The sequence below is a fragment of the Psammomys obesus genome, unplaced genomic scaffold, assembly GCF_907164565.1.
Source record: "Psammomys obesus unplaced genomic scaffold, mPsaObe1.curated_primary_1811, whole genome shotgun sequence".
NCBI classification, from domain to species: Eukaryota; Metazoa; Chordata; class Mammalia; order Rodentia; family Muridae; genus Psammomys; species Psammomys obesus.
The window spans coordinates 1,093,501-1,120,918 of record NW_026594240.1 but is presented as its reverse complement, the minus strand read 5'-3'; the positions used below and the strand labels follow the sequence as shown (position 1 = coordinate 1,120,918).

At 53.3% G+C, this 27,418-nt stretch overlaps 3 protein-coding genes across 3 annotated transcripts in view; all 3 read right to left on the bottom strand.

The window, feature by feature from the left end:
• Positions 1–733: 733 nt before the first annotated feature.
• On the bottom strand, positions 734–3,239 carry Hoxc9 (homeobox C9). Its single transcript, XM_055618305.1, has 2 exons — positions 2,702–3,239; positions 734–978 (listed from the first exon to the last, which is right to left on the bottom strand). The coding sequence occupies exons 1-2, from the start codon at positions 3,237–3,239 to the stop codon at positions 734–736; spliced, it is 783 nt and encodes a 260-aa protein (XP_055474280.1).
• A 10,097-nt stretch (positions 3,240–13,336) lies between these two features.
• Hoxc10 (homeobox C10) lies at positions 13,337–17,397 on the bottom strand. Its single transcript, XM_055618307.1, has 2 exons — positions 16,647–17,397; positions 13,337–13,614 (listed from the first exon to the last, which is right to left on the bottom strand). The coding sequence occupies exons 1-2, from the start codon at positions 17,395–17,397 to the stop codon at positions 13,337–13,339; spliced, it is 1,029 nt and encodes a 342-aa protein (XP_055474282.1).
• A 9,521-nt stretch (positions 17,398–26,918) lies between these two features.
• The window catches only part of Hoxc11 (homeobox C11), a 2,264-nt gene continuing 1,764 nt past the window's right edge, over positions 26,919–27,418 (bottom strand). Inside the window, exon 2 of the mRNA XM_055618357.1 lies at positions 26,919–27,151. Coding sequence (XP_055474332.1) covers positions 26,919–27,151 — 233 coding nt within the window. The remainder of the gene's footprint in view (positions 27,152–27,418) is intronic.

Sequence of the window (27,418 nt, the reverse complement as noted above, 5' to 3'; positions counted from 1 at the left end):
TTCCCTTAGAGAATTTAAGCACTTGCCTCTTTGACAGAACCATGGGGAAGAAAGCTGATGAGAACTAGGTGCAGTTGGGTTTCTGGCTCTTTAAGTGACTCCGCTATATTAACAGAGTTGTTGTGCTGTAACAAACAGAAGCACCGGTACAGGACAGACACGGGGTGACGGCTCTGCTCTGGACACGCCTGAGGCACCAGCCTGCCTGTGCAGTGCACTCTGGCCCTCAGCCCTCAGCTCTGGGCTGGGAATCATCATTGTGTGTGTCTTTTTGTAAGAAATCTGCCCGCAGAGCACCCAAGGCCCAGGAAGGAATGGCCCAGGCCAAATACGATTGAGAGGAGGGAGGGAGAGAGAGGGAGAGAGAGAGAGAGAGAGAGAGAGAGAGAGAGAGAGCAATTTAAATACTGGCTTCTCTGAAGAAAGAAGGAAAATAATCACATTTGTGTGTGTCATTTATTTCAGTTTCGCTGGGGGAAGAGACGCCGTTTCTCTCCTGCCTCCTCCTCGCTGGATAGAACTAACTCTAAACACCAATTTCTCAACACTTAACCCTCCCACATCGCCAGAGTTTGCATTTTCCCCTTTCTGTTTTTCTTTTTCAAGACGGTGGGCTTTTCTCTATCTTGCTCTTTCCTTTTCTTTTCGTGCTTTCTCCCGCCTGGGTTGGGGCAATTTTGAGGGGTTTTTGTGTTTTCCTTGGCTGTGCGGAGGCAGGAGGCTGGGGCAGGGCTTAGGATTGCTCCTTGTCGGTTTTCTCTTTATTCATCTTTTTCATCTTCATCCTCCGGTTCTGAAACCAGATTTTGACCTGCCGCTCAGTGAGATTGAGAACACGGGCCACCTCGTACCGACGGTCCCTGGTTAAGTACATATTGAAGAGAAATTCCTTCTCCAGTTCCAGCGTCTGGTACTTGGTGTAGGGGCAGCGCTTCTTCCTTGTGGAACGGGCGTGGATCCAGTTGGCCACGGGGTTGCCTGGAAGGCCAAACACAGGCAAGGGTCAGTAGGTCCTTCCAGCCTAGGACCTCTGTCATCCCACCCCTAGGATTTCCCAAGCTCCCCAAACTCAACAATTGAACCTGAATTTGGACACGTTTCCTTAGGCATTTTCTCCTTTCTCTTTTGCATTCTGCCCCCTCCCTGCTCAGTTTCCGGCACCTAAAACTGTAGTAAATGTGAAGCCCCAAAGCTACCCCCACCCCTGCTTCAAGAGCAGTGATTTGAGAACATCCTCATAAAAAGTCCAAATTCCCAACCGCTTCATAGGCCCATAAACACTTCTCTCTCTTGTTTTTTATTTTTATAGCAAGGATCCCTCTCCTCCCCACCTCCCTCTTCCTCTGTCCCTCCCATCCTAGCAGCCCACAACCAAGTCCTGAAATGTTGTTGTTCTGTTTCCTGACCCTGAGAGTCCCTAAACCCTCACCTCACTTCCAGTACCTAACTCCGGCTCAGAATTCAACCCTGCTGAGGCGAATTATCAGGGTGATGTTAGAATGGGGAACATTCTCTCCTCAGAGAGCTGCTGGCCTTGAAGAAAGGCTCCCCCATATCTGTTCCACTCTAGTGTCCTCCCCCCAGGCCAGCCCAGGACAGGCTCTGCAGAAGACAACCCTCCAATTTCAGGTTTATGGGACTAGTGAGGGCAGGGAGTGAAGCCTTCAGAGGGGTGTAATTAGGCCCTGGCCCCTTATGGAGCTAGAGGAAAAGATTTCCTTAAGTTTCCTCCTGAGGGTCCCCCAGACACTTCCTCACACCCAGGGGGCTGCACCTCCCCTGCTGTTTCTCCTTATTCCCTCCCCCTTTCTCTGAGCCTGCAGCTTACACCTGCCCCACGCCTCTTCACCTTCTGTGCAATACTCAGAATGCTCCTAACTCCCTAATTGGAGTCTCAGTCACCCCCTTTCTGTCTCTGTCTCTCTGTTTCTCTCTGTGTGTGTGAGTCTCTCTGTTTCTCTCTCTCTCTCTCTCTCTCTCTCTCTCTCTCTCTGTGTGTGTGTGTGTGTGTGTGTGTGTGTCTGTGTGTGTCTGTGTTTCTTTAATCTGAAGATTCCTTCCCTGTTCCATAGTCCTAATCCCTATTCACAACTCTTTCTCCAGTGGACACTTAAAAGTGGGTTTTCAAGTTTAAGAAAACTAGGACCTTACTTCTCCACTTATGTCTGAAAGTCCTAACCTAAGTTCCTAGGGAGTGCCCCCCAGATTCTTCCCTTGGGGAGAAGTCGGTGGACCTTCTGTGGTAGAAACCCCTGGTGGGATGAAGACCCACACGCAGACTTAGAGGTAGAGGTAATTTCTCTCTCTTTGCTCCAAGCGCCCTCCTCACCTCTGCCTTGTCCTTTCTCAAACCACAAAATGAACCTCGCCCCTCAGGCCAGCCCCTGTCCCTGTTTGCATTTTTTTTTTCCGAAAGTGACCACTGAGCCAAAAAACCTGAGTTAAGAGGGACACCCAGGGGTCTTCCTTCAGAGGCAGCCTCTAGGGGAGAAGCCCTTCTAACCGGCTCTCTCCTAACCGGGGCCCCTTCTCAGACCTTCCTGCCCTGAGAGCTCCCCAAGGTAATTCTCTTTTATTGAGTCTCGCCCCCTCACCCTCTCCGCTCTGCCTGCGCCGCTCGGAGGGGCTGTAATCCGGCCGCCCCGCCTGGCCTCCCCTCCCCTCCCGCGCCGGTTGTAAAGGAAAATTGCTCCCAACTTACTAGGGTCCAGGTCGGCCTTCTCCTCTTTGTGCTTGCTGCCGGCCAGCGCGTCCGCCTCGGGCGAGGGCAGCGCCTGCGGGGCGCGGTCGCGCAGCTCCCCGGGCGAGCCGTACATGTAGTCCGGGTAGCTGCGGCCGTCGCCCGGGCCGCAGTCGGCGCGGCGCCCGGGGTAGGCGTCGGGCTTGAGGGCGTAGTGCCGGCCCCCGGCCGGGAAGCTGGGGAAGGAGACGGCGCCGGACAGCGGCTCGAGCCAAGTCCGCATGTAGCGCGCGTCGGCGCCGAGGTGGGGCTGGGGGCCGTAGGGGTGGTAGACCACGGACGACTGGGAGGGCACGGGCGCCCACGACGTGCTGAACACGGCCGGCTTGGGCGCGAAGCTACAGGACGGAAAGTCGCTACAGTCCGGCACCAAGCCGCTGGGTCTGGCGGCGGCCGGGTGAGCCCCGGTGGCCGGAAACCTGGACGCTAGGAGGTCTTCATTGTCGTGAGAGATGAGCGAGTCCACGTAATAGTTACTGATGGGCCCCGTCGCCGACATCGTAACAGGGTTTTACATACATAAGATTATTGTATGAACTGTATATGTACTTTTTATCTGCTCACAGAACAATCAAGGCAGGTAATTATTTTTCCAGCCTTTTCCCGGCAGCCCATTGGCTCCCCAGCCCCCACGTGATCGTATTTACCCAAAAATACGGCGCGGATCAATGCGCAGGGGCTTTTTTCCCCTTGCTTTTCCCCCCTTTACCACCCGCTTCTCTCTGCTGATCCCAGCGACCTGCGTTTTCCTGAGGATCTGCAACTCTGGACCCAAGGAGCCGGACAGCCCCCTCCCCCAGCACACACCAGGACGAATCATAGCTCATCAGGGAACCCACACCCCTTGACATGTGCAGCCAAAAGCAGATGGCTCCCCCTACATGAGGATTTAAAAAAAAAAAAAGAAAAAGAAAAAGAAAAAAAAAAAACCAAAAAACAAAACAAGGTGAAAATGCCAGTCCCAGAAGCCAGGGTTCCTGGACCCCCAGGGCCGAGCGGGCTCTGCAGCCCCACGGGGCGGGGAGGCCGGACGAGGTAGGTGGAGGAACTATTTCTTGACGTAATCTGTCTCTGTCGGCCCGGACGCTCCTGCGGTCTCTGAGTGAGCGGAGATCAGCGATTGTCAGTTGGGAACGTGGCTTTTAAAAATGCGTTTTTAAATACTGTGTATGTATGTATTTCTTTCAGAACAGCAGCGAGGGAGGGAGGGTGGGAGGGGACTGAACTAGCTGGGATGGAGGGAGGGACAGAGGGAAAGGGGAGAGAGTCCTGCCACTGGCCAGCTCAGCTCCCCAAATCTGGGGTGTAAGAAGCTTGGGAAAGGTGGCGTGCTGGGGGGGGGGGGGGGGAGAGCTTGAGAGCCTCACACCTTCAACGTGAGCTCCTCAAGTCTTCTCTTGCTTTGGCACAGATATACAAGCCTTTATTTAAAATTTATTGTCTCTGTGTCTTTGCCAGCTTGAAGTGGAGGAGAGAACCCCACAACTTAAGTGAAGCATTCCCATCTCGCCTGCTCGCTTTCCAACCCCCCCAGCTTCATCTCTGCGACACGTCCCCCACCCCCAAAAAAAGAAGTCACTCAGAGGTTCTGTCTGCAGAGAGCCGGGGTGAGAACGGGCAAATCAAGAGAGCGACCTCGGTCGTGGGCAAGTAGCTTGTTTTTACGTCCTTCAATAAAATTTTTATGAGGATCATTTGATTGTTCATAAATGTGTCTTTCATTAAATAAAATTGTAGGCTGTTTTTGGAACGGAAAAAGGCAACGGAGGGATGGAAGAAAGCAATTTCTTTGGGGTCGGATGGAAGAATTCAGGCGGTGGCAGTGTGATTGAAGGGAATATCAGACAACTTGGATGCCACCTCCTAATAAGTTGGCTGCTCCCCCACCTCGAATCTGGGGTCAGCTGCACACACAGGCTTTCACTATCTCCCATGGTGGGCTTTAGGCAGGCAGAAAAGTCCTCTGTATGGGTGCAGGACAGGGGGAAAAGAGGTTGGTGTGGGGATGGAGGGACAGGTGATACCTTCAGACACGAAGCACCCAGGCAGAGCAGAGAGAGCCTAAAGGAAGGGTACAGTCTCAGGGTCAAAGGGGGAAATCAGAAGGAGCTGAGGCTGAGATGCAAGATCTGGGAGGCTTTCCAGACCCAGCCATGTCTGCCCTTCTTCCTCTCTCCAGTCCTCAGGGCCAGACCAAGCTCTAAGTGTGGAAATGGAGGCTGGTTTTCTCCCACGTCTCTCCCTCTATCTCCTCCAAGGTGAGGAAGTGCTAGAGAGGATGGTATGTATGTTTGGGGCAGGAAATTTGGGGGGAGAGACTCAAGAACCACAGGGGCCGCCCAGTCCCTGTGGGCCCCTGCCTCTGGCCTTCACTTTCTGTATATCAGGGCTGGGTTTTGAGGCATGGGTATGTGTGTCTAGTTGGGGAGAAGTACTCAGAGCCTCAGCTCTGTCTGTCTTCTCTTTGGGGCTGGAGGGGCTGGAAAATCCAAATTACAGTAAGAGACAGAGTATCTCTTTGGCCCTAATATAGCCATGTTGGGTGTCAATCAAAAAATCTCTTTCACTAGTTACTTCAAGGAAGAGACAGGAGGTTCCAGTCCCTGTGCAGAGGCTTCCTCCACATCCCCAGCACAGCCCACGCCCCCCCAGCCATGGCTGACTGGGGCTGCCTGGCTCTTGGTCGGCTGCTGGCTGCTTTGAGCACAGACACGTCTTCAGTGGGGCCCGGGCCAGAATGCGACCAACAGGACATCAAGGGACAGAGCCTAAGAGAGTCAGAGCCTGAGACAGACCAATTTAATAGGTCACCAGGCAGAAGGGAGGAAAAATAGAAAAGGAGGGTTACGATAAGAGGGAGAAAAAAATAAGAATAAGGGAAAGAAGGCAAGATAAAGAGACCTAAAAGCAAGGAAAGGAAGGCTTTCAAAAAGCAAGAGGGAAGGGCAATGAGGCGCAGGCAGGATGGGGCAGGGCTCAGGCTGGCGGAGCAGCCAGCAGCCGTGGCATTGTGCAGTTCTCTTGCTTGCTGGGGCTTTGCCGCGGGACTGCTCGGGGCGCGTCGGCCACTTCTGTCTGGACACAAAGGAGTAAGAGGCCTCCTTTCCTGCTCCTCTGGGAGACCTGCTCCGGTGGGTATGCTAGGCCTCGGGGACAGAATCTGGCAGTAGCCCTGCAGTCAGTCACTCTAGCTGCTGAGGACTGAGCTACATTCTAATAAAGAGGGAGAAACAGAAGAGGAAAGAGAGAGCATGCCTGCTCTCCCTCTGCATCTTCCCCGGGCACAGGGCTGGTCGGCATTCCTAAACAGTAGTGCCTAAGAACCTTTTCCATCGCCCTCTTCTATTTGGAAGAGCCCCTCTTACAGACGTCCTGGCTGTAATGGGACCTCCCTTCTCTCCTGCTCCCTTTGAACACTGCCTTCTTTTCAACTGAGCAGCCTGCACACCCAGCCTGCCTCCCCCTGCAGAGGCTGTTGCGGCTGGGCAGTCAGGGTACCGGCCGGTTTCCCTGCTGCCTGTCAAATCCCCCAGGAAGCAGAAGAGAGACTGTTGTCTTTGCTTTTGGGAGCAAGAACTCCAGACCCTCCCCAACTCGGAAGAGGCCTCGCCCACAGGCCCTGCTCACCAGTGTCCCACTCTGGTCTGCCTTTCAGAAAAGGTAGCCTTAAGGAAGGGTCTGCTAGAGACTGGGAGTCCAGAGCCCCCTAGGCCCAGGTCTTGCATGAGGGTTGTGACTCCCATGCTTATATTTAGAAGCCAGCAGGTCAGGGTTGGGAAGTGAGCTCTGAGGGTCCCCCTAAATCTGGCAGGTAGATGTGGGGGGCAGAGAGATAGGGATGCCAAGGAGGAGCGTCTCATCTTGGGGTTCAGTTACTCTTGCTGAAATGCCTGTTCTATTCTAAGACTCTTCTCATCTACACCACTTCTTTCAATTTTTCTTAGCACCCCTGGGGCAAACCGAGAGTGCCGAGGAGGCTGGGAGTCACTGCTGGGGGTAGAGGAGAAAGCCCGGTCCTAGCTGGCTGTCCTGTTATTAGCGTTCACCCTACAGCCCAGCAGATCTCGGTGGGCACGGGAGAGGAGCCCCCTGGAGGGGGGAGGGGCGCACTTCCTCTACCACCTCAAATCTGGGCCATCGAGACCACAATCAAGCTAGCACCGTGGGAAGGACAGACAAACGGATAGGTTAGAGTCACCACCCCCTCCCCCCGCCGGGTGTCTCCCTTTTCATGATTTAAATTCCCTCCGGTTCAATCCACACCGTCAAGTTCGGATTAAATTTAAAACAGGCTTTCCCCGGAGCCCCCAGCGGGCCATCGGGCCGCCGCGGGCAGGGAGCTGGCCCTCTGCGCCCCAGCACACGCCCTGAACCAGCAGACCTGCTCCGCTTGCTTTCATTTTCCTCCTTCCCCTGAAATGGGCTCATTCCGACCCTCCGCTGCCCTCTCCCCTTCCCCACCCCCTCCCTGGTTCTCTTCTACTTTCCCCCCCATCTCTCCTGATCCCTCTTTGTTGGGAAAAACACACCCACACACAACTCCTCCTAGCTAAGGCCTGAGCTGGAAGCAGAAACTGAGCTCCCCTGCCTGCCGCGAGGAGGCCCGCGTGCTACCCCCACCCGAGGTGGGTATCCGGGGTCCCCGCCACCACGCCAGGAGCAGGGCCCCCCAGCTCAGCAAGCACCAGAGCCCCGGGCCTGTGAACGTGGCCCCCTCAACGCCACGGCCTGCCGGGCCTGCCTTCGCGGGCGCCCCCGCCCAGCCGAAGCAAACGGGGTTATTTCCGGCTCCCCCAGCGCAGCCCGGATTTCCAGGCTGGGAGGGGGGGCGTCCCAGAACAGGGCTGCCCCGCTCTGGCTCTCACTGCCCCTGACGCCTCGTTACCTGATCTTTTGTGTGGTGTACGCACCGCAAGGAAATTTGCAGTGACTTTGGAGCCCAGACTGAGGAAACGGAGGTGGCGAAGGGAGAGACAATACGGGCTCGAAGCGCAGTTCCGGGGCAGGCGCGGGCTCCCCGCCCTCCCTAGGCTAGACCGGAGCGGTCTAGCCCAACCCTCAGGCGGCTCGCGAGCCTAGAACCGGCGAACGGCGCGTGGCGAGGACGCCAGAGGACCCCGCGTGCAGAAGACTCTCCGCCCTTCACCCCGGGCGCGGCCACCGAGCCGCCAGGGAACCAAAGCGCACACCCCGACCACGACTTTCACGGGCCTTTGGCAGGCGCTCGGGTCGGGGCGTCCAGGCGGCACGCGGCGTGGCCAGGGCAGGCGACTCACAGCGCGAGCGCGAGCTGAGGCCACGCGCGGGTCCCGGGCCTCCGTGCCAGGCCCGGCGGGCGCCTCTTCCTACCTTCTCTCCCGCGAGGGCTGGGCAGGGCCGGAAGACTCGGGGCGCGGGGCTCGGTCCAGCTCGGCCTCGGAGCCTCGGCTACCTGCTCCGCGGCTTCCCCGGAGCCGGGGCCGCCGCCTCCCGCCCGGGGAGGGGAGCCTGCCGCCGCCCTCGGCCCTCCCTCCCTCCTGCCTCCCTCCCTCCTGCACGCTGCCGCTCGCGGGGCCCTCCCGCGGGCAACCTGCTCTGGACCAGGTCCAGGTAGCTCCGGAAGAAAAGCACCGGCCCGCTCCTACAGAGAGGGGGGACCCGCAGCCGCACCTCTCTCCACGCCTGGTCACGGCCGACCTCCGTGCAGCCGCGGGGCCCGCGGCCCGCCGCGCCCCGCGCCCCCGCCGCGCCCCGGTGCGCCCCACACGTCCAGCAGACCTCAAGGTCCTTCCTTCAGACTAAACATCCGGGGGCCGGCCCGCCGCTGACCGCAGCCCACCAGTCCGCTCTGCCCAGTCACAGGTCCACACCGGTCCACCTTGTCCCTGCTCCCGCGCCCTGAGGGACACCTCTCCGAACCCAGCCGTCCGCGGGGCCACACTGGGGCAAACCTCAGCCCCGGCCAGGGACTCTCACACGAAGCTCGTCTTCCCATTCACACTCCCCAGTCACCTGTTCCCAAGAAGAGCTGCATCTTCCAGCGAGGGGGCCGAGGCCAGACCGACCGCCGGGCCAGGTCCTCGGGAGGCCGCGGGGGATGAGCCGGGCCGAGCCTGAGCCCCTGCTGCCGGCGAGACCTCTCGGCGAGGCGAGCTCTCGCCTTTTCCTCCTTCTCCCGCAAGTCTCAAACACACGCCGAGAGTTCAGCTCTATAAATCCTGCTCCCCTTTCCCATATCATAATTAAAAAAAACCAGTAGGGGAGGTTTTAACTTTTATTGCGGTTTCTAGAGTTGGGCTGCCGAGCATATATTAAGTTTACGCTATGTGCTCTCGGCGGGGAGGGTCCTTTAAGAAATAAAAATCCATCTTAATATCCTCAGACGAGAGAGATAATTTTTCCCTCCTCTTCACGCTGTTCCTTCTGAAGACTCCCTTCCAGCGAAGCGAATAAATAATTACAATCGCCTTAGCCATGAGCCAGAGTCCCAGGGCCCCCGGGGTGGACTCTGGCCATCAGACTGGCCCTCACCTTGGCCCTAGGAGACCTCACTCCGTTTCTCCAGGTCTAGGGAGGAGACTGCCCTGACCCCTGACTCTGTGGCCACCTCCTTTAAGCCCATCATCTTTGAAATGGAAATAGGGGCAAAGGAACTCAAGGCACAGGAGTCCTACATTGATAAACTCCAGCCCGCGGGGAGATTTCTTTAAGCCAAGAGCTTTTGAACACCTTGTCCAGCCTGAGGCTCTCTCACACCCGGGCTGGCTGTGTTCCTCTGGGGGGGGGGGGGACTCTGAAGTTAGAGACTGAATGAACTCCCAAACCAGGGAATTCCCTGATGCGTCTCCCACCACTAACTGGGCTTTCTGGAAACCTCCGCATTTCCCTGGGCGCCACAGACATTTGAACACTTTTCCTCCCACAAAGGAATGGAGAACACACAGGCCGACAATTCGGCTGGAAAAGGGAAGAGTCTCTTCCTGGTTTGCCCTCCAATATCCACAGAAGTCAAAATAAATTTCACACACACACACACACACACACACACACACACACACAGAGAGAGAGAGAGAGAGAGAGAGAGAGAGAGAGAGAGAAAGAGCAGAAAGCCTGTGGGGGGACACAGAGAGAGAGACCCACAAGCACAGTTCCGCCTAAAGTCCCATCCTTTTCTCCCACGACACCATGTTGAGAATACAGAATTCTTCATGATAGTTTGTTAGAGACATGACTGTATTTCCTGCTTTTAGAATCACAATTACGAAAAGAGCCCCAAGAACCTGGCCTTCTTTGGTCCTTTCCAATGTCTCTGAGACCAGAGGCGCCTGGCTCACTTTTACCCCAGATCTCCTCATCCAATATAACCCATTTTTTTTTCCTCTGAAGACCAAGAGACCTTTTTTGAGATCCTTGTCTGTAGAAACCAAGTCCAGAATTGAGAAAGCCAAAGGCAACAGAGTGAAGGAAAGGAGGTCTGTAAAGTTTCTCATGGCTCGGATCTCCCTCTGCCCCTTTCTTCTCCCCTCTGCCCCTAGCCTCAGCCAACAGCCTTCTCAACAATGTGTAGCAGAGTGCTGGTGGCTTCTGTTTACCCAGCTATCTTCACAGAACATAAGGACAGGCAAAAGCCTAGCAGCCACAGACTAGCCATTCCACGGCACCTACCGGTAACAGCTAGACAGACCACAGCTGAGTTTTGGCCCTTAACAGGGTGTGTTTAGGAAGGTTTCCACTTGGACTTGGTGTTTCTTCACTAAGCTACTTCCTTCCCCCGTGAGTCCTTTCCCTGGAGACGGAGCTAGGGAGGGTAGAGGCCACTGTTCTCATGGTTCCCCAACTCCTGCAACACCTCCACTTTCCAGAGGAGCACTGCTCCCTCTCTCTAGAGGTGACAGGAGGGGAGCTCACTGTTCCAGACACTCATCTTTCTGGGAGCCTTTCTCTCCTCAATGACTCTGCCCCACCCTGATGCCCAACCGAACTGGCCCACCAGGCCAAACTCAAACTCCTGCATTTCCTTGGAATTGGCTGGACCTTCTTTGTCTGTCTCCATCAGCTGGGCTCAGGAGACAATAGGGGTGGGGTGTGGGGAGATCTCCCTCAGTTACAGAGATTGGGACAGGCTGAGGAGAGGGCTGTAAAGCCTGACCTCCTCGGTCTGCACCCACTTCGCCCTGTCTGGGATGGGGTGGTGGGGCAGTCCCACAAGGGAGGAAAGGGTAGGGAAGGTGGACTGGGGCCCTCGACGAAAACCGACTGATGTAACTCAGGCAGTTTCTTGTTGCCGAGTTCAAAACTCAATCCCAACAACATGAAACTACCTAAGCCACAGATCAGCTGAGCAAGCAGGGCCGGAGTTTAGGCTTTGCATCTATTCAAAAAGGAGAAGAGAAGGGGCTTGGGGAAGGAAGAAATTCAGCCCCATCCCCTTTCCACCCTACAGCCTCCCTAAGGACTAGAGAGTGGACTTTGGGTAGCTGGGCGGATTGAAGGTTTGATTGCCTCCATTGGTTTCTGGTATAAGCAAACTGCATTAGGAAAATCTGGTGAAATGGGACCTCTAGCCGCCAAATCCCCCCCACCCAGTACTGCAGCAGAGCTGCCTCTGCATCTGGCCCTGGCCCTGGCCCTGGGGGGGGGGTGTGTGTGTGTGCATGGTTGTTCTTCCACTCTTGAGCTGGGTCCCCTGTCTTGTCCATCTGGCTCTCCTGTACTCTCCTCCCAGATTCTCTCTGTCTCAGGCTTCTCAACAAACATTGGTGTCTGGACCACAGTGTCTGTGCTCTGGAGCCACTCTCAGGCAGGCCACTTGTCCCCGCAGCCAAGGAACGCTAGGACCAAGAACATGGACAAGGCTCACACCCACACCAGCAAAACACAAGAAAACCTAAGCTTCAAGCTCCAACCCCTCCACCTTCCTCAACAGACAGCCAGAGACACCTAAACGGATGGGTGGATCTCCCGGTGCTCCTAAATGCCTTCCAAGATAAAGAAGCCAAAACCACCAATTTACCCCTTTAACCACCGAACCCCAGGGCGGCAGTGGGCCAGGGAGGGGAAGAGAGGAAGCTCATAGCCTCTGCCCTCCACTGCCGGCGGCCACAAGGCAAACCCGGGGCTCTCAGAAAACACAGACGCCCGAAACACCTTCCTCGGTGCACTGCCCGCCGCTGGCCAGGCACCTGGAGACGCTGCTAGTCCTCAGCCCACCGCCAAGAGAAGAACAAGAAACCGATTCTCTTACCTTGTCGCCGCCTTCTCTTCTCGCTGCCGCTGGCGCTTCTGTTAGCTGCTGTGGAGGGGTGGGTGGCTCCTCCTGCCCCTCCGGTTAAGTTTATTCCTCTGTTTAGATGGGTGGGGGTTCCTGAGGTACCCCCCAGCGGTGGTGGGGTGCACCAAGCCCCAGTGCCGAAGGCAACCAGATCCGTCTGCTCTTGAAGATTGCAGTTTGCTCTCTGCCTCTTTCCCTCCTCCAGTCACCTTTAAATGCATCTTTTACTGCAGTACCACATTATATTTGCAGATCATAAAATCCACCTCTCGCGCGCACCAAGACCGTCCTGACATTACTGTTTTATGACCTTGACTTATTGTGGTCACCTGGATAATATTTAAATCAACGTTATGGTCTCTCACTTACATTAAACCCGCCAAGAGACATTCTGCAAAGGCTGTAGGAGATGAGTCAGACACAACACACACACACAAATCCACACACTCAGTGTTTTGGGGGAGGGAGTGTCTAAAAAAAAGCTACTAAAAACAAAAACAAACAAACAAAAAACCAACCATTTGAGGATTAAGATTCCGGAAATTTATTAGGATTCTTTTTTTTCTCCATTAAGGAAGCTACATGCAAAAGATACAACATACAGAATGTCTTTAAATAACACAACTCCCAGACAGGGGCAGGACAGTCGGGGGGGTGGATTTTATTTTTTACTTTGCTATGTTCTATTTTTATTTTTTTTTCTTTTGGATGGAATTTCTGAGATGTTAGTGGATGGGAGATACAGGGTGCTGGGGAGGGTGGAAGAAAAGCAAAAAGCAGCACAAATACTTCAAGCAGATTCTTAGAGCCACTGGGAGGGAAAGACATGGGGAAGGCTTGGTCTAGACGCTGCTATGACAAACACACAAATACTAGCTGAACTTTCAAGACTGTCTATTTTTCTAAGGGGCAAATGCAGCAAGGAGGGAGCAGTTCTAACTGTGCTCTCCGAGGTTACAGACCCTCTCTGTTCAAATCCCCCCTCTCTTTCCCCCAGAATCAGGTGGATTTGCTCTCAACTTTGCACGGAGAACAGAATGCTGCATTCGAGTGCGTGGGTGAGTGAGGGGTTGACACACACACCAGCCACACTACCACCCCATCTGTGAGGGCACACACAACACCCCGAAAACCAGCACCCCATTTTTCATGCTTTAGGTGGAAGCGTCCTCGAAGCGCGAACCATAGGTCCCTCGGAAGGAGAGTCTGAGGTCTTTGCCTTTTTTTTTTTTTTTCTTGCAGGCGCGTTGCATTTATACTCAGGGAGGGAAAAAAAATATCACCAGGCACAAAGGGAGGAGGGGCGGGGAAAGGAGAGACAGGGAGGGGGAGGAGATGACGCTGGCTCAGGTGAAATTAAAATTGGAGGTCAGTTCCCGGATCCGATTCTCTCGGTTCATTTTCTTGAGTTTCATTCTGCGATTTTGAAACCAGATTTTGACTTGTCTGTCTGTGAGGTTAATGGTCTTGCTAATCTCCAGGCGGCGCTCGCGCGTCAAATACATATTGAACAGAAATTCTTTCTCCAATTCCAGCGTCTGGTGTTTAGTATAGGGGCACCTCTTCTTCCTTCCGCTCTTTGCTGTCAGCCAATTTCCTGTGGTGTTTTCTGCCTTTATCTCCTCTGTTAAAAATAACATTATTTACATAAGTATCCCTGGAAGAAGCAAGCCCCTGGCGCAGCTTTTGGAAGCCTACTTTGGGAGAGAGCAGCTGAAGAGGCATGGGGAACTCTAGCCTCACAGGCCTGGGGCTGGTGCTCTTGGGGCTTTTGGAATTTCTTAGGGGTCCAGACTTACAGGGAAGAAATCAAGGAGGATTTTATGATCAAAATGCTTGCTATGCTTAAATTAGTCAAGCCCACCTTATCCTAACAAATTCTGAATGTCTTTCCTGTTCCTGGTGGTTGCTTTAAACCTCTCCAGGTTTTCTCTCAACTCTGTTCTGCTCTGGAAAAATCCAGCCAGCCAGAAAAAGCATTTTATATGCAGAGTCTGCTCCACAGTTCAGAGTCATTTCCCGGAGAGATTTAAGTCCTTTCAACTCTGTGGAAGGGTTCCATCCCTGGCTCTGCACCTCAGGAGTCCCTGCACTGACACCCCCAACTCTTATTCCACCTGAATTGCCACCGGATTACTGTCATGTCCCAGCACCCTTGCTTCCCTCTGCTCTCCTGCCCGTCTGCTTCAGGTATCACCGAGGCAGAAAAACCTGTCTGAATAGCAGGGACCAGGAACAACAGCTCTGAGGCATGCCAAGGGATGCTCAGACAACTCTTCCTTACCAGAGGACTTAAGGTCAAAAAAGGGAGACATCCTGAGGTCTTGCTGTCCCCTACAGTCAATGTGTAGGTAGATGTGTATGCTTTCAAACATGCACGGGCACACACACACACACACACACACACACACACCTATACATCTGGAAGGATATCGCAGGAAGGCCATGGATAAACATCTACATATATGAGAAGATACCATAATGTGTGTTTCTATTGTCTTATTCCCTTTCTAGTATGTATTCTTGCCGAAATGGACCAGCCTTGCTCTTCAGGTAAGAGAAGAGAACATGGCTACCCTTTAAAGGGGGGAAATCTAGAGTCCAAAGACTAGGGAGTGGATACCTAACAAATAACTTTGCTGGTACTCTGTCTGCACCCTGCATTCTCTCTTCCTTATGCCAAATTAGCCTTCTGAGTCCTAGATTTTGTCTGGATTGGTGGTTTAAAAAAGCTCTATAGGGCAACCAGGAAACAGCATGAAAAAATACACAAACTTGAGGATATAGTCTAGAAAATGTCACCATCTTTAATTATCCCCCAATCTCTGCACCTGCAGCTTCTTGCCAAACTGTTTACAGGCTCCCTACATCCAACTCTATCCTGTTTATTTTTTATTGGGGTTGTTGGGTTTTAAGAGGAGGGAAGGAATTACAAATGGACCTTAGCCAAAAGCTCTTTGCCTCTGGCCTGTAGAAACACCAAAAAGGGGCGGAGGAAAAGGAGAAGACAAAGTGCAATTTCTAGGTGTTAGTTTGGGACAGGAGGGCTTAGATTGTGGGGGGACAGCAAGGAGAGAAAGGGGAGTCTATCAAAGTGGTTGTAGTTTAGGTTGAGGAGGTGGACTTGGTAACCTTGACTTTGCTTTTTGGTATGGCTAGGACCAAGTTTTTTTCTCCCCAGCCCTCCAGGTCAGCCTAGGGTTGACGATGAGGGGATAAAGGAAACCTTGGCTTCGCACGTGTGCCCTAACACTGTGATGTGGGTGCCTCACCCTCATCTTCATAGGCACAGCGGCTGCATCTTCTGGCCAAACTCTCTGAGGACTGATTGACCAAGGCTATCTTTGAAGAGCAGACCCAAGAGGGCACGCCAAAAGAGTGTGTGTACATGTGTGAGTGTGTGGGGGCCACAAGGACGCGTGTGTGCAGAGAGAGCTCACCGTCAGGCGTGAATATGCAGCTGCACCCATGTACAGAGCAGCACACACAAGGCTCAGGCCACCCCCGCCTCATCCACCCTCACTGCTCCGTGTGCTCTACACCAATGGGCCTCACACACCACCACCAGAAGCTAGTGTCTTGGGGAGCAGGGTTAGTCCCCTCCATTGGGCCTTTTCAGGTGCTTTTTGCTCCAACTTCTCAGGGAAAGTCGTTCTTCTGAGCATTCCAATCCTGCTCCTGTTTCAAACTCTGCATTCTTTTTCCAGATAACAGAAAACGGTCCTGAAAGCTTTCCAGGCACAGAAGAAATGAATCTTGAACCCTGGGCTTGAGCTCTGGCTGAGCATTCTCTCTTGAACCAAAAATCACAAAGAAATCCAACCAATGCCTCACTCCTTTTTGGAAGTAAACCGCTTGCCACGCACACAGAAATTTTCTAACCACTCATTCATAAGCTGCTTTTGAAAAACAACGAGGGAAAAACATAATTTAACTAAAAATAATAATAATAAGAGGGGGAGGGGAGAAAGAAAGGAAAGCAACATTTCCAAAGCCCTGACCCAAAGCCACCTTCAAGCCAAGCATCTGGAGGAGGGAGGACTGTGGCGGACAGCCCTTCACCTCCACCTCTTCCGGCCTCAGCCTGGCTGCCCAAGGCCCCGCCAACACACAACTCCCAGGCCACAAACTGCACGCACAAAACGGACCCACAAACAACAAATTGGGTTTCGTAGGAAACATGTTTCCAACTAGGAAAATGCAGGAAAGAGAAATTACTCATTTCTAAGCCTCCACTGGTCGCTGGCCTAAGGATCGCCATTTTAAGCCTTTTCAGAGCTTTGACCTGAGCTGGGGACATGAGCCCCCAGGACATCCTCACCGAAAAAGCCAACCAAAGCCATCCTGCGCCCGGACCGGCCACCGGTCCGGTGCAGCACAGGGTGCCCTCAAGCCGCCTGTAACGCGCCCTCCTCCGTCTATGTACCCAAGGGCCGGGCCGGCCTCCACCTCCACGTCGCCTTCAGGTCGTCTCCTAGCGTCCCCTGCTAAGTGACACCAGCCTGGTGCTCAGCAAACAGGAGCCTCAAGCCCGGCTCAGCGCTTTCCAGTTCCCCAGGCCTCTGCTCGCCCCTCCCTCCTCTTCCTGCCCCAAACCCTGACCACGAAGCCCGGAGCCCCAGCGCCCCAGCCGGCCCGCGGCCCAGGAGGCCTTACCTTTAGCTTCGTTGTCCGAGGTGTCTGGGCTGGAGTCTGCGGTCTTGGCCCTTTCCTTCTCGCTCTCCGAGGGGCTGCCTTTCGGGCCCGCCAGGCTCTGCTCCGTCTTGATCTCGTTAGGACTCGGGGTCTGGCTGTCGGACTTGGGGGTCTCAGGAAAACTCACTTTGCCCCCGAGCTGAGGCGACTCCAGATGTTCGGCGCGCGGGTTGAGATTGGCCCGCTGCTCGAAAGGGGCTTCGAACTCGTTGGCCCCGGCGCAGTGGGGCGTTTTGTCCAGCGCTGCGTAGCCTGGGCTGGCGCGGTAGTAGCTGGGCACAGGTACCTCGTGCTCCCCGAGGCAGGACTCCGGCAGGGGGTGGGAGTAGAGCGCTGCCTCGGGGCCACCTTTCGCCCGCTTCTCTGCACTGTACATGCAGCAGACATTCTCCTTCTTGACACTAGGAGGGTAGGCGCAGGAGGACAGGGGCCTGCCAACAGGTTGCTCCAGGCAGTAGGCGGCCTTGGGGTCGCCCCAGGAGTCCAGCTGCGAGAGGTAGGACGGGTAGGTGCCGAGGGCCAGGTTGGGGCTGCCTCCCTCGTCCCTCTTGGAGAGCGAGGGCGCGAGCCCGCAGCCTCTCATCACCCCGCAGCTGAAGTCACTCCCAGATTGCATGTACATTCCTGCGCCACGGTTATAGCGCTCTCCTCCTCCCGGCGCAGCCAAGGGCTCCGCGTACGAGTTCGGAGTTACATTGCGAGGGCATGTCATTTTCAGAGAGAGGGGTTTTTAAGGAGCAATACTACAGCGGAGGAGCTGACATCTTTTTCCCCCATCCGGGAAGGGGGGGGGCGGCTGGAGGGGCGGGAGGAAAAAGAAGGGGAGGGGGGAAATATCAGCTCCATAATTATCCGCGCATTCGGGCCTCACCATGTGACGGCTAGACCAATGGGATTTGAAAATGGCCTTGATGATTCAGACGGCCGTGACGTCAGCGGGGTCAAGTTGTCGGCAGGCGGAGCGCGCAGCGTGGAGTAACAGCGCCACCTAGCAGCTGCCGGGGGGTAGGGGCAGCGGAGCCCTTCCTGGCGAACAAAGGAAGCGCCCCCCCGGGCTGCAGGGGCGGTGGGGTGGCGGTAGCGTGGGTGGAGGGATACGGGGCTGTTCTGGAAAGAGTGGGACTTGTTTACTAGCGCATCAGCCTGTAGCTCCTGGGGAGAGGAGGGTGGAGAGGGGGGAAATCGGGGCAGAGTAAGGCAACCTGGGCTCAAAACAGTCAAACTCAAATTAAAAGGTCAAGACGAGACTCAGGTACTCTCTCCCTCCTTCCGCTTTCCTCGCCTCGTACTCACTCCCGCTTCTTCTCTTGGGTTCGGAGCTGGGTAATGTTTTGGAAGAGACGGGAGGGATTAGGGTGGGCTAAAGGAGAAGAAAAAGTTAAAGAATCAAAAGCAGGCTAAAGTTTCCGCTCTCCCGCCTCCTGGTTCCTTCGGCTTGGTGCTGGGGCCTGGGAGCTCCTGACGGCTGGTTTTGGAGGTTGGAGTTGCAAGTTCCATGTGGGAACTAACTGGGAGCCTCCAGAGTCCGGAAATGGGTCATGGCCAGGGACCCTAGGCAAAGGCCGGTCCCAGTGGCCGCAGGAAGCTGGGGATTAGAGGTTCACACTCCTCAGCCTGGAGATGCAGTCCGGACCCTGCTGGACGAGCAGCTGCGGTCTACGGGCCTTGCTCCTGGCGCCGGTTCGGGAGGCCGCTTTGCTCCATGTTCCGGAGGCTCCCGTTTTCGCTTGACCCTGCCCTTACTAAAACAAGGAATATTCCTGGAGAGAAAGCCCTAACTTGCAGGCCTTGATTGGGTCGGGGAGCGGCGTATCTACACGGAAAGGCGCACAAGACGCAATTAAACTCCATCTGAGAAGGGTCCTTTTTAAGCGACTGGGCTGGAAATATTTTTTAAAGAAGAGGGAGCGGTCTATTTTTTGTGTGTTTACTAAAGAGGGGAAGTACGGAGCGGGCAGGGATGTGTTTGAAATAGTTCGTTCGGTTTCTGCAGCACCTTTCTTCCAAAGCGAACTAAGCTCTCCACCCCTTCCTCAGGAAACGGAGTCCAAAGAATAACTTGTCTTTCCGGTAGCCCCACATTTTTCTCTAGGCAGAGGCTGTGGGCTTTTAATTTTCCGAAGGACCAGAGCCTGTCTGGGAAAGGACTCGAGGGCCGGGCGCCCTGGCGGGGATAAGCGAAGAAGCTGGACCGATTCTTGGAGGCCCTAGCCAGCTAGGACCGAAGAGGACTAAGGAAAGAATTGCCCCAATTTCCTCAACCAGGGGTGGAGAAGAAGACCCAGGGGTCCCTTAATTCAGGGTGTGGGGGATCAAAAGGTCCTGCAGTGTGCGGCTGGTTTGCAGGCAGGGGAGATTTGAAATAGTTTTGTGTTTTCATTTGCAGAGGTCGCCCTGGCTTCAGCCTGGGGGTTACTCAGGGCAAGGTTATGTTGGTTAGGCCCCAGACCAGACTTGGGACAGTCCCAGCAGCCGTCAATCTAGGGAGCCATTTGTCCATCCCTCGGGAAACAGCCGAGACTTTACGACCACTCTGTTTGTATTATCTGCATAAGTCTTTCCCCGTGAGCTTGATCGAAGCCGCCTCCTTTTACGAGGACCCAAAGAAAATTTCCCGTCATATTTATCAGCTGGGAATAAAAATTTAGTATGGGAACTGATATTTCCTCATTTATGGGACGATGAAATTAAAGACCAAAGCAATTCAGAATTATATGGCTTTTGGGGGATCTCTCCCCCCTCTTTTATATCTCTTTATTTTCCTCTATAGTGTGCCTGTTCCTGGAGTCTGTCCTCCCAAAATCCTGCCCTTGTCCCCTGTTCTGGAGTGGAATAGGGCCCTTTCTCCAACCTCAGCTCTTCCGGCTTTCATCTCAGTGACAGGAGCCATAGAAGCCAGGGAAGGGACAGTGTCTCCATCTGGGCCATGCCATGCTGTCGGGATAGAAGGTTTTAAGGGAAGAGATTTGCAGGATAGTCGGATTGGAACCCAGTGTGGGGGGAGATGGTGAGGGTAAGAAGAGGGTGAAATCAATACGTTCTAGGGTAGTCCTCAAACAACAGGCTCCTGGAGAGAGACTGGCTAGTTATCAGGAGAGAAGCAAAGTTACTCAGATTCCGGGCCTGTCTCTCCCACAAGCCTCCCCATCGCATAGCCCATTTCCAGCCTCGGTCATGGGAGAGAATAGAGTTGCTTCAGGATTCTTACCATTATTAGTGAAAATAATACCCTCAGGAGGAAAGCTTCCTGCTTCAACTCCCACCTCACAAGAACGAATAGTGTTTAAAGTTGAAATAATTAGAACTATGATAAACACGGCCCATTAATGAAACAAGAAATCAAATTCATCAGCCTAAGTGGGACCCCCGTTGGGACAAATGTTTGCCTCTAATTACTCAAGATAAACGAAAACCCAGAGCTGTTAAGCAAGAGCCGCCGGCTTGCTAGGACGCAGACGCGAATAACTTGGCTTTTCCAAGACTTTGGGATCTGTGCTAACGGAGGTAAAAGGAGAGAAGTGAAAGTGATGGCCCTGAGAGGGAGCTTTTGTGGGGGTCGAGGAAAGTGCTGTTTAGCTTGGGTCTCAAGCCCTGCCCCCTTGGGCTCGCCTTTCCCGAGGCCTTGAGCAGAGGCAGTTTCCGTCCTATTGTCCGGGCCTGGCGTTCAAAGGCAACCGTGCCGCCCGGGCTACCCCGTCTGCCGCCGCGGCTGGGCGCCCACTGGCCTCCCCCAAAGGGCACCCTTGGCAACTAAATTGGGGCTCAGGGGAAGTCTATATTTCTAAACTCACCCCCATACGTTCGGTTTTTTGGTTGGTTTGTTTGCTTGCTTTTTGTCGGTTTTAGTATCTCCTCAACTTCCCCCAGTGCGAACAGCTCTGCACTTACGCTCACTCTGGGACTCCCTTCTTACCTCAACTCGAGGAAGTGAAAATTCCGGGGGCTGCAGGCCAAAGTGGGGCTCGGGCTGTGCCCACGTCTGAGTGAATCCCTCCCACCCTAAGAGGAAGGCCCCGGCTGCTTCCCTCTTCCCGCCCTGTGTCCAGACACCGAAGGGCAGCCCGACTGGGCAGCCTGGGCCTCCTGCTGGCTTTGGGCCGATGAGCAAGGGAGCAGAAGAGGGTTCAGGGGTTCCTGGCTGGCTCCAGAAGGGCCCGGCAGCTCTTCAGTGGCAGATGCCCTAAGGGTTCCTGCGAATGAATAGGAAAAAAGTGCGGTTTTTCCAGCCGAAGCCCTCACATCTCCCCAGAACCCTGTTTTCTTCACTGAAAATTGTCGGAGTTTCCCTGAGAGGTTAAGGATGATCTGGGAAAATCTGAAGATGAGAAGAAAGATGAAGAGTGTCTCTCCTTGTGGAATAACAAATAATTAAATACAGTTTTAAAAATGTGCATACTGAAATTTCTTCAAGCAAAAATGGAAAACAAAATTACACCATTGACTGTTCGGGATTTTCTCCTTGTTTTGGAGGCCGAGATTAGTCATTCTCTTCTCAAATCTTGAAGGAACAATTCTCTTTTCTTCCAGAGCACCACGCTCTGCCCCACTTGAATTGAGAGCAGAGAAACTCCAAGCAAAGTGTGGACTGCTCAGAGGTCCGGGGGAGAGAGGTTCAAACAGGTAAAGAGGTGATTAAGGGCTTCGGTTCTGCTTCGGACTCTGCAGACGCCGGCGGGCAGCGCACTTGCTTGCATCTAGACTGTCCACACTTGCGCCCAGAGGCTCTGGAATAGCATCCATCCACATGTCCAGCTCGCACTTAATTAATTGCTTTGAATATTCACTTCTACCCAAAGCGCTTTCTGTGGTCCTTGAATTTCAAAGTTCGCTATCCCGAGTCAGTCCGACTGCTTCCAGGCCCTCTGGAAACCGACCAGGACCAGTTACTTAACTTTGCCTATGGAATAGAAACCAGACGGCACACACCTCAGAGAGAAGCGTGGGGAGGAGGAGCCCAAAGCGAGGCTGTCTTGGGGGGTGGGGAGGCCCTGATCCCCACTGTAAGGGTTTGTGTTGCCCCAATAGGTCAGATTTCCAGTCAGAGTTGGCTGTGGTTGGGCTCTCTCACTCCTGAGGGTAAAAACCAGGGTCCTCCTTTACTAGCTAAATTTCTTTGTAAAGGATTGTTTTGGTTTTTTCTTTTTCTTCCCTTTTCTTTTTCTTCTTTCCTTTCTCTTCTGTCTTTCTCTTTTTTTCTCTGTAACTTCCCTTTCTTTCCCCCAATACTTTAAATTGTTTTGTTTCCTCCTTTCCACTTTTCTTCTTTCTTTATTATAAACTTTATTCTTTGCTTTCTTCAACTCCTTGCTTCCCACCGACTTTTAATCCTCCCCCCCCCACCCAAGGCTTTTTTTTTTTTTCTCTGTGTTGTGCTGAGTTATGGGAAGAAATGGCAAGCTGGTTCCAAGCCTCCTTATGCCAGTTGCTCGGCTTGGAGGTGACCTTCTGCGTTCAGCCTCAGCTCAGCTGCTTGAAAAGCTAAGTGAGCCACAGTCGGCCAGCCGAGGTGGCCAGGCCTCAGAGTCGCCATTGGAGGGTAGGGAATTCAGAGGCACCCCTCCGTCTGTGCCAAAGTCTCCTTGGAATGCCACCATGTCTTCATTTCCATCTTACTAATGACTCTCGGTCCACCAGAGCCACAATTAGAGGAAACTTCTCTTCTACCTGTTCTGATTCTGGAACTGGACACTAAATAGACTAAAGATGAACTCATTTCTGCTCTCAGCAGTGGATTAGGGAAGTGAAAGACTGAGGATTTGTAAGTTTCAGGTAGAAAGCAGGTTCAAGGGGTCATGTGGAAGTTGGCTTTTCAAGGCCATGTCCCTACATAAGTACTCTTGTTCTCTGTAAAGGAAGCAGGAGGACAGTAGCCCGGCTGGTCTAGGCCGCCCTGATTCTACAGCAACTTCAACCGCTATGCAAGAATTTCCTGTCATTTGGATTTTTTTTTTTTTAATTAAACCCTGCAGGCAACAGGGATAGGGTTGTGTATGCAGAAGCGCCCACCCCCAAATTAGGGGTTTGATCCAGGATTATAGAACTTCACTATTCCAAACATGGGTGGAAGGTGTGTGAGCATGTGAGAGAGAGAGAGAAGACAGAGAGACAGACACACAGAGAGAATCGAGCAAGAAAACAGGGTGTGGTTGCGAAGGTCTGTTACACAGCTGGCATTTACGAAGTCTGTTGATCTGCAGAGTGCATCCTGAATGCATGGTAGATAGCTCTCCTGAAGGCCTGCAGCTTCCGTTTGTTAGCTAGCAGTCCCAAAACCAGGTCCTAGGTAGACCTCAAGAAGGATTGGTGACTCTCAAGCCCCCCTTTTTTTTCCTCCAAAAAAGAAAAACACCCCCTTACAAAGATGGTGAAGCCTTGGAGCTCATCTTTCTCTTCTCTAAAATTCCATCCTGTGGCAAGACCTAAACTAAGCTTTTTTTTTTTTTTTTTTTTTTTTTTTTTTTTTTTTTTTTAGGGAGGGAGAATCTTGTAAAAGTTTTATGCCAAACAAAGTTATAAAAACTTCCAGGGTGTCGCCTTCTCTAGGGGTTTATATGAATAATAAAGAGTGTAGTCGCGTGCACACTATAGGCTACTCTGGACAGGAAGAGTTTAGTAAACAGCCTTACTCGCTTCAGGGAATATTGCTCTACAGATTCCTACGAGGGGCGGGAGGGTTCGGGTGAGGGAGGAAGGGGCAGTGCCCTTGACTCCCTTGAAGTTCAAAGTTCTGCTTTGCCTTTTTGAGGACCGGCCCCTCTTCTCAAGAAATGAGCTCAAGGTAGCTCCTTCCCTTCTGGTTAGCTGGTTATGGGTTACTTCAGCTCTCTAAGCTTTCAGGTACCTGGGCTGCACTTTTCACGCTTTCTCCCCCCCCCTCCTAGGAGAGCTTTCCAGTCTCTCTATCTGGGAAACATAGAACCCAGGACCTTTCTCAGGGTGGCTGCCATAGGCCCACCTTCAAGGCTTTGCATTTCCCCAGCCACCTAGGGTCTGAGTGACAAAGAAACTTGAAATCCAAGGCTATTTCCAGGCAATTTCTCATTTCAAGGGACCCTGACTCCCCCTGCACCCCCCAAAGCGCATAGTGGAAAGGAGGTGGGCCCAGAGAGCTCTCTCAGCCCACACCACTTAATATCCTTGTAAACTCCCACGTGCGCTATAAACTTGGATTTTTACAACCAACATTCCTCCTTAGCTCCAGGAAACTTTGAACTCGGCCTCTGGTTTATTTACTTGGGGGTGGGGAGCTGAGAGCTTAGAAAGGCTGGAGGAAAAGAGGGAAAATGTGGGGCAAAGGGATGAGGAGGTGGGGGCGCCTGGGGGGTGTTGGGGGAGCTGAGGCCATCCACTGTGGGTTTGTTTACTGTTTAGGACGGAAGCGTTTTCTAACACAGGCCAGACTGGGTCGTTAAGGGCGAAATGAAACTGGGTTTAGAGGCTCGGGACGCTTTATGGCGGCGTCTAGACTGCGGTCTTTTGTTCCAGGGCAGCGTTGCGGCTGGAGGGGATTACCCCAAGGAGTTGAGCCCCGAGTGCTCCTGCTAGCAAGGGGGGTGGGACGTCCCCAGAGTTTGAAGGTGGGTTTGCTTGGGGGCCAGAAACCCCTCCCTCCTCCCTCTTTCTCTCTCTAGGTCACCGCAGACTGGCAGGTTTTTGGACTCAGCCTTTGTTTTTCTTTAGTGATTACTGTCTTCTCATCCTTCAGAGATATTTCCTGAAAGAGATTATTTTCTGGACTGTATATTTGTGGGAAAGTAATAACCACAAGTTTTAAATATTTTTCTCTAAAATCAGGAGTCCTTTGGAGGCTAATAGTTTTTTTTTTTTTTTTTAAGTAGGGTTGTTATCCTGTGGTTGTCTATTGTTATGTAGAAAATACAGCTGGCGTGATAACAGTCCATGATATAGCTGTATATAGTGAATAAACATCACATCTCAAGACCCCTCCCCCCTCGTACACAAACAGAAGGCCCTCAGTTGTGTCCCTACTACGTTCATTAAATACTGACGGTGTTCACACACCAAGGAGGACATCAGCCGTGTGTATCAGGTCACATTTGTTCCACGCAGACGGAAGTGCACACGTAAGGACACTGCCTTGAATAGTGAAATGTTTGTGAGCACATGAAAGACTGTGAGCCACCACACTCCCAAGCTGGCAACTCTCAAAGAGCCACACTGCAAATTAGAGCTTCAGACACGAGGCCTCAGGAATAGCTGCCATCAAAACAGAGCAATATCCATATTTTGGACCCAGCTACTTCTTCCTTTCATTCAACAAAGACGCACGGGTGAAAACATTTTCTTGGAAATCCATAAAAACAGAAAGAGAGAAGATGAGATCGTCGGCTCTGAACCTCTTACCTCAAATAACAAATTTAGAAGAGACAGGTGAGTGTCCTTCCTGAGAGAACTGAAAGGGTTAGTCAACTTTCCACGGAAGAGACAAAAGCCACAACTATAGACTGGAGTGAAGACTGTCCCCACAGGCCACCTCTTTTCCCAGTGCCCCTCTCCTCACTAATCCCTATAAAACACATCTCTGAGGCTTTTCATTCTAGGACATCAAATATATAAAAGTCAGGCTGTCTCCAGCCTAGGTGTCTAGTTCTGTCTGGGGGAGCCTGACCATTTGGGCTAAAGGGGAAGGAAATGGGCCCATCTTCCCACCGCTAGAGGCCGTGAAGAAGACATGGAGGGGGCTGGTTTGTCTTCTTCTCACCTCCTCCTTTAAAACTGTGTATTAAAATTCCAATGAGAGGGAGGGAGGGAGAGAAAGAGGAGAGCCTGCAGCTCCACATATTTGACTGTGACAGACACAGACATCTGGCGGGAGGGTGGTGGAGCCAAGAAAATTCCTATAAATTTAAATTTGATGATGGTTACAATTAACTCCACAACAAACGTGCACTTAAACAGAAAGCGTTGCTGGGCATTTGGACGCAGCTCGAGTCGCATGTGAGAAAAAAAAAAAAGAATTTAGAAGTAAGCCCCAAAGCTGAAGCAGTCTTCGGCTGCCTCCTGCTCCAACCAGTGGGGCTGGGATCATCTCGGAAGACCTTTCTCAACAGCGGGCTCCTCCAATGTCACTGCTGCCTCCACTGCCACCTACTCCTCCTCTTCCTCCTCCTCCTCCTCTTTCCCCTCCACCACCTCCTCTGCTGTCTTGGGAGCACGGGAGGTTTTAAAGAGGAGAGGGGTTAATAAAAAGGTCAAATAAAATCATAATATCGAACAGAATGAAATATCTTTATTTGCCACACCAAAAAAAAAAAAAAATCACAGCAATCCCTCTAAGACAGGGGCAGGGCGGGAGTTGCGCGCACACACACACACACACACACACACACACACACACACGCACTCACTCACATGGATAGAGGTGGGAAATGAGAACCCCGCTTCCTCTCCTGCTAGAGAGGCTTATGAAACATATTTACAAAACTTCAGCCCAGCTGGGAGAGGTGCCCAGCCGCCTTCCCGCGCCCCCCACCCCAATCCTGTTTCTTTTAAAGAGGTGAGAGGCGCACGGACTAGCGCGGACTCCGCGGAAGGGGCGGGGCACCGCCTGGAGAGGTCAGGACAACTCAACGCACCAGTTAGGAGTTTTCCGTGGAGGGCTCTACACGTTTAGGGTGAGAACAGTAACTAGGCTCAGGCGGGGCCAGGCGCAGACGGAGGTAGGATTTGGACTTAGCACACCTAACACCAGGTCAAAGGTACAGGATTTCACAGCAAGGCAGGATCACATTTAGCTGCCCCCTAAGCAAGGGGCAAGGTGGGCCGGGGGCGGGGACCGGGAGGTCTCGCAGACCAGGTGGCTCAGTGGCTCGGTTCACTTGGGCTAGGGAAGGCTTGAGTTCAAGGATTGTTCAGCTCTGGCGCCCACTGAGCCCGCCCCTCCCTTCACCCAATCGGAGCAGCAATACTTTGTTGCAAGGTGTATTTTCTTTTAAATAAACAGTCTCGGGGCCTTGGCGCCAACGGGGTCCACTAACTGATCAGACATCCTCTCCCCCACTTTTTCCAGTCCGGGTCTCTGCGCCTACAGTGAGCTAGACCCTAGGCAAAGGAGGTTCTGGAAGGAGGTGCCAGCAACGGCAGTGGGGGGCCAGCCCTGGCCACAGTCCAGTTTTCCACCCGCGGAAAAAAAGACGAGTTAGAAAATAAAAAATAAAATAAAATAAATTTCCCCCTTTCCTTCTCCCGCAACCCAAAGGGCCAGGTCTGCAGTTACAGCAGCGGATTTCCTGAAAAATACTGCAGCCTGTCTCTGCTCAGTTTTTTTTCTTTCATCCTTCTGTTCTGAAACCAAATTTTCACTTGTCGGTCCGTCAGGTTCAGCATCCGGGACAGCTGCAGCCGCTTCTCTTTGTTGATGTACACATTGAAGAAAAACTCCCGCTCCAGCTCTCGGATCTGGAATTTCGAATAAGGGCAGCGCTTCTTGCGGGTGCGGGGGGCGTCTGGAGGGGGAAGGGGCAAGTGCGAGGAGAGGGGAGAGAGACACGTGAGACCCCGGGCGACCTGGCCGGCCCGACTGCTGGCCGCTCGGCCGCGCAGCTCCCAGCCCCGCCGGGCAGCCCTCCCTCCGGGCCGGCGGCTCTTCCGCGGCCTCTGCGCTGGGCCGAGCTGCGACCCCGCTGCCCGCTTCCCGAGGGCGCGGGGCCCCCGCCCCGGCGCCCCGCCGGCGGGGCGGCCGCGGGGAGGCCTGCCGCGCCACGTGCTTCCCC